Consider the following 5000-nt stretch of genomic DNA (forward strand, 5'->3'; position numbering starts at 1 on the left):
GACCCATTTCCACTCTTCTCAGCTATGAAATCATGAAGGCGATGGTCAGAGGAGGGAGTTCCTGAGGTGAAGGAACAGCTGCTTCCGGGGGACATCTCAGGGAAAGAGTCACCTGCAAAGAGCAAAGACCAAATAGAGCTTTTCCATAAAACACTTGCTTACTCTACCACCTGCAAACTTTACTCTAGAAGCGGCTCTTAAACTCCATGAATCACCACAAACCACCTTGGGAAGTTGAGGGGGTCAGAAGTGAATAAATCAGTTCATATGAGCAGATATAATTCATATACAAACCTCCTCCTCTGTGTTGAACCATACCATCAGATGGGCTACATGGGATGGGTGTAGGAACAGCAGGTGTAGGAGTCATGTCGAGGTAGCTGCGGGAGCGGTCTCGAGCGTAAGTGTCACTAGAGGTGGTCGTGGCATCTCCGTGTCCTCCAGGCACCATAGAGAGGTAACTATCAGTATTTTCATCCACTAGACTGGGGATGCGAGAATGGTTGGCAGAATGGGGTGGTGATGATACCTGAAATAGTAAAGATATTATGATTATTTGGAGTGCTAAATGTTAAAACTACAGTCAAATTCAACAGTGAAAAGAGATAAGGAAAATAATATATCCTAGTCTATGTGAGCCATCAACTACAGGTAAGTGGTCAATATTAACCAACTAAGAAACCTTTACTCAGAGAATTACTATTAACAACTAAATAATTATTAATTATCAAGAGTACCCAAATGGTTATTAAATTACCCACATTATGAACCTTGCAAAAGCAACTTATTTACCTGACTAGAAGGGTGTGATTGCCAGGCCGGGAGGGATGATACAGGGGAATTGAGCGGCGCCATGGGCAAGTACCCAGAGCTTTCGGGACCTGAACTTGCTGAAGGCTGATTGGGGGTACGGTCCATGCACAGATATGTTGACCTGTCTGACATTGAGCCAAATTGGCCTTCCTGTGCACGCTCTTGGGGGCTTAACATCACCAAGTACTGATCTTGAGGAGATGAGAGGCATGGACCTTCCGTGCTGCTAACACTTAAAGGAGAGATGAGACCTAATGGGAGAGAAAGAAAAGAAAAAAAGTTAGTATCTTTTAGTGTTACGAAAAATAGAAGAAAAATCTGATGAGCATATTATCTCAAGAGTAAAAAATTATATTTTGATCAAAACAGAACAGGACACCAGACCTTTGCTTAGGGAATGAACATAACTCCGCATGCTGCCAAAGGGGAGGGAGAAGGGAGGCTGTGGATGGTCCCGATGCTGGCTCGTGTTGCTCTCCAAGCCAGCCTCCATTGGCATATAATCCTCCTCACCATCTAAAATTCAAAGGAGGCCATCTTAATCAACCAATACAGATTTTAACACTACAGAAAACACAGACATGAAGCCAAATAACACTTAACAAATAATGAGTCAATACTTGCAAAGCTAAGCTCCTGAGACACTTCTACAGACCAAAGTACCTTCTTCACTATACCGATTTACTCTAATTGATTACATTTCCTTTTCAAATAAGCTGATAATGAGATAAAACCAAAAATTCTAATTCAGATTTTTCATGACCTAAGATATCAAACTTCCGCTTGAAAATAATATATAAATATATCCCATACAAGTTTCTTCTTATAGTAATTTTGTACTTTTTTAAGCCCCTAACAGAACAATATTGCACGGAAAACTTAAAAAACAAGGCATAAAAACTAAATACAGTTGATCAGCAACAAAAAACATTCACACATACTGGAGTTATCAACAGCAGTTTCCGGAGTATGAGAATGCAGGCCATCAAAGTCCTCTACGGATGCAGTTGACTCCATGGACTCACTTGAGCTGGGACTGAAAGTTGTTTTTTGAGAAATCAGCATCTTTATCAATGTGGTAAGAGTGATAAATGCTTACAGAAGCTACAGTTTGTATTCAGTTGGTTACCTTCCTTGGAAAATACAGTGCCATTAAAGAGCAAAATGAAGAGGAATATTTCTAATTAAAGAAGCATTAATTATACCCAACCTACAGAATCCTTAATCTTATAGCCAAACCTTACTGCTATATAAAGGAATTTAAGAAATTTGTTAAAACACCAACTTATGTTTATAAAAATGTGAGAGTAACCCTTTTACTAGCGCTTTAGCACTGGTTGTAATTTCTCTCTACAATGGAGTTTCTTAACCCAATCTAAATATATAAACTTTACTCAAAATATCCATACTAATGGAGGAACTGAGAAATATATCTATATACACCATATCACAAAAAAAAAAAAACATCTAAATTCATATGGATTTCCTTCTTTCTGCAACATTCAATAATCATTCTCTGTGGAATGTGCAACACACCATAACATTTAAAAAATTCAAAAACAAATATGCATATGAACACTGAACAATAACCAAACCAAAGGACAAACTCCAAAGTAGATAAAATAGATATTTGATTAATCTAAAAATCAAATTACAGGAACAGTTTAGTGGCCAAACCACCAGAATCCACATAAATTCACAGTAAAATCTACATATTCCTATAAAACATGCAACTATTGCCAGAAATGAACACTTATTTTCTGAAAATTATGCTGCTATTATGTGTGAGTAGTATCTTAAAAAAAAGTGACATGCTTATGCTAAACTAGTAATGTGTTACATTAATTATTATAGTTAATCCCTTGAAAAGAGTTCATTCATTAGAAAAGGTTAGAAAGAGAATAGATAATTCTATATTACAAGATGTGTCCTCAACATTTTGACATTTTTTCTGCAATGGAATTATATTAAATGTGATATCTTACATAGTCAAATCATCAAATGCTCTTTCATACTTTTTCTATGAACTTCTTTTCAAAACTTTCTTTTAAAAATATACTTACAGATAAATATAATAGTCTTCAGTGAAAAAAGAAGTGTATGCAAGTGATCTCATAACTTGACGCAGTTACACATACCAGATAATAATCCCAAAAAATTTATGCTGTTGTAAAAGCGATCCCATTTACATCAACATAATACAAATTTCAGACAGAATATTTACTTGCAAATCTTAAATAGGAAATATATTCATATCATCTACAGTCAGCTCTATCTTGCACACAGGCATCTACACACAACACCTCACGGGTGTTCAAAACAGGTGAACATCATGGTGTTCACTTATTTTGAAGACCTATGAGGCAAGGTGTGTAGATGCCAGTTAGCTTGATCATGCTGACAATGGATTATATGCCTGAAGATTTTTTAGCAAATTTTTTATTAGGAATCATGTTAGATTTAGTAACAAGCAGTTAGTGTAATGTGCAGTTAAAGGAAATGTGAAGACAAAAGACCAGTACCCACAGGTCAGTGTTAGCTAACATCTGGAAAATCCTAACCCAATTTGCATTACTCATATGTCAATGATAGCAATCATGACTGGTAAACCTTCAGAAAATCTCAGACTCAGATCTCTAGCTAACACTTGTCCTTCTCTATGGTCAAGCAAACACAATGACAAGGCATTAGAAGCAGGTCACACACACAGCCAGAAGTGCCCTGAGAGCGACCCAACCTTCAAAAAATGAACATTGCTTCTCAGAAACCTGCGTTGGCAGCCTTCCAGTTATGTTATTTCTTCCAACACCACAATAATCATTAGCAAAGATTGTTTATGTTAGGGGGAGCATCATGACTTTTTATGAAAATATATAGGATATATGAGCAAGTTAGCACAGAAATTTAAGTGTCTATATACCAAAATTAGAGGACCTCTTTAACATTAATTACCAGAAAATGGTTAGTGCATTCGTAAAACACAGATAATTTTCTAATAACAACATGAGATACCTAGCAATTAAATTATTATAATATAAATTAATAATGAGTGAATTTCTCCTTACAATTATTACTGGCAATACTTTGTGATTACCAGAAAGATAAAACAATTGTCTATTTAATTCAACTGGCCATAACTCAAAATTGAGAAGTATTCAATAAATATATTTTACTTGGGTGGGTCACCTGCAGGTCACACACAAATACCTGAACAAAGCAGAAGGACAAGGCGGAGAGCATGACGAGGAGAGAGATGAGGAGTACATTGATTTAGGCCGAGTGATGGGGTGAAGACACACAGATCCCGGGTGTGGGCCATCCATCTGATGACTGCAGTTTCGCGGAAGCTTATTAGGCCCAGTCTGCATAGATCCTTCACTACTTGTGCGACTCCGGGAGGGCATGCTGTCACTTCGGTAACGCGACAGGCACTGCCCACTACCTGTAACACATGGAAAATTTGAAAATATGAGGTGGAATTCTGCAACTTAATGAAACAAAGGCTTGTCACAAATATTGAAATCAAGTCATATGGAACAGGGTCAAATATAGCAATATTGAATTATAACATTGAGAACAGGAATCCAGATGCTAAAACAGTATACATACAAAATATGTCTTCCTTACTGTCAAATGAAAGTTGATTTGACATTGAATGGGTTCGTACCCGTTCTTTGGGCACTAGGTCTTCACTACAAGGAGCATGCATTGCTCTAAAAATTGGGAAAAAGGTATTGTTAAGAGTTGATTTCTTTTTTCATTTTAGTCAGCTAAATTTGAATACACAAAACTAAATTAAATTATTTATTGATATATTAACAGTGCATTCACAATATTGTATATCAAAATATCCATCAAATATTCATGAACAACAATGGTATATAAATTCAACAACCTTTTCTGTATCCAAAGTGCCCTTTCATCCCCGTCCCTCACATTTTTCAGTATAACCCTCCATGTCAATATAACATACATGCAACACCACATTACACAGAGAAGTTGGTTCCTCCTGGATGAGGTTAATCATCCACATAATACATAACAGGGGCACTATTCACCTATAACTTTTATAAGCTTCCCATGGCCCTGCTCCCCCACCCCTAGTCTGGAATCTGCTGAAATGGAATCCAGATATTTCAACTGTCTTCACACAAGGCAGCAAATCACGAACTTAGCCCTCCTACCCA

The 5000-nt window shown here is 36.9% G+C and overlaps 1 protein-coding gene across 10 annotated transcripts in view; it reads right to left on the minus strand.

Moving 5' to 3' along the window:
* The window catches only part of LOC125029151 (dentin sialophosphoprotein-like), an 84422-nt gene that overhangs the window by 12451 nt on the left and 66971 nt on the right, over positions 1-5000 (minus strand). For 7 of the 10 annotated variants that reach the window (XM_047618986.1, XM_047618983.1, XM_047618985.1 and 4 more), the window contains 7 exons: positions 4423-4526; positions 4021-4255; positions 1755-1849; positions 1198-1329; positions 793-1064; positions 295-529; positions 1-112 (listed from right to left, as the gene is read on the minus strand). The exon at positions 1-112 is cut by the window's left edge and continues 102 nt beyond it. In XM_047618986.1, coding sequence (XP_047474942.1) covers positions 1-112; positions 295-529; positions 793-1064; positions 1198-1329; positions 1755-1849; positions 4021-4255; positions 4423-4526 — 1185 coding nt within the window. The remainder of the gene's footprint in view (positions 113-294; positions 530-792; positions 1065-1197; positions 1330-1754; positions 1850-4020; positions 4256-4422; positions 4527-5000) is intronic. The other 3 variants (XM_047618981.1, XM_047618984.1, XM_047618982.1) reach the window with 3 other exon arrangements.

Source organism: Penaeus chinensis, chromosome 9, assembly GCF_019202785.1.
Source record: "Penaeus chinensis breed Huanghai No. 1 chromosome 9, ASM1920278v2, whole genome shotgun sequence".
Lineage (NCBI taxonomy): Eukaryota > Metazoa > Arthropoda > Malacostraca > Decapoda > Penaeidae > Penaeus > Penaeus chinensis.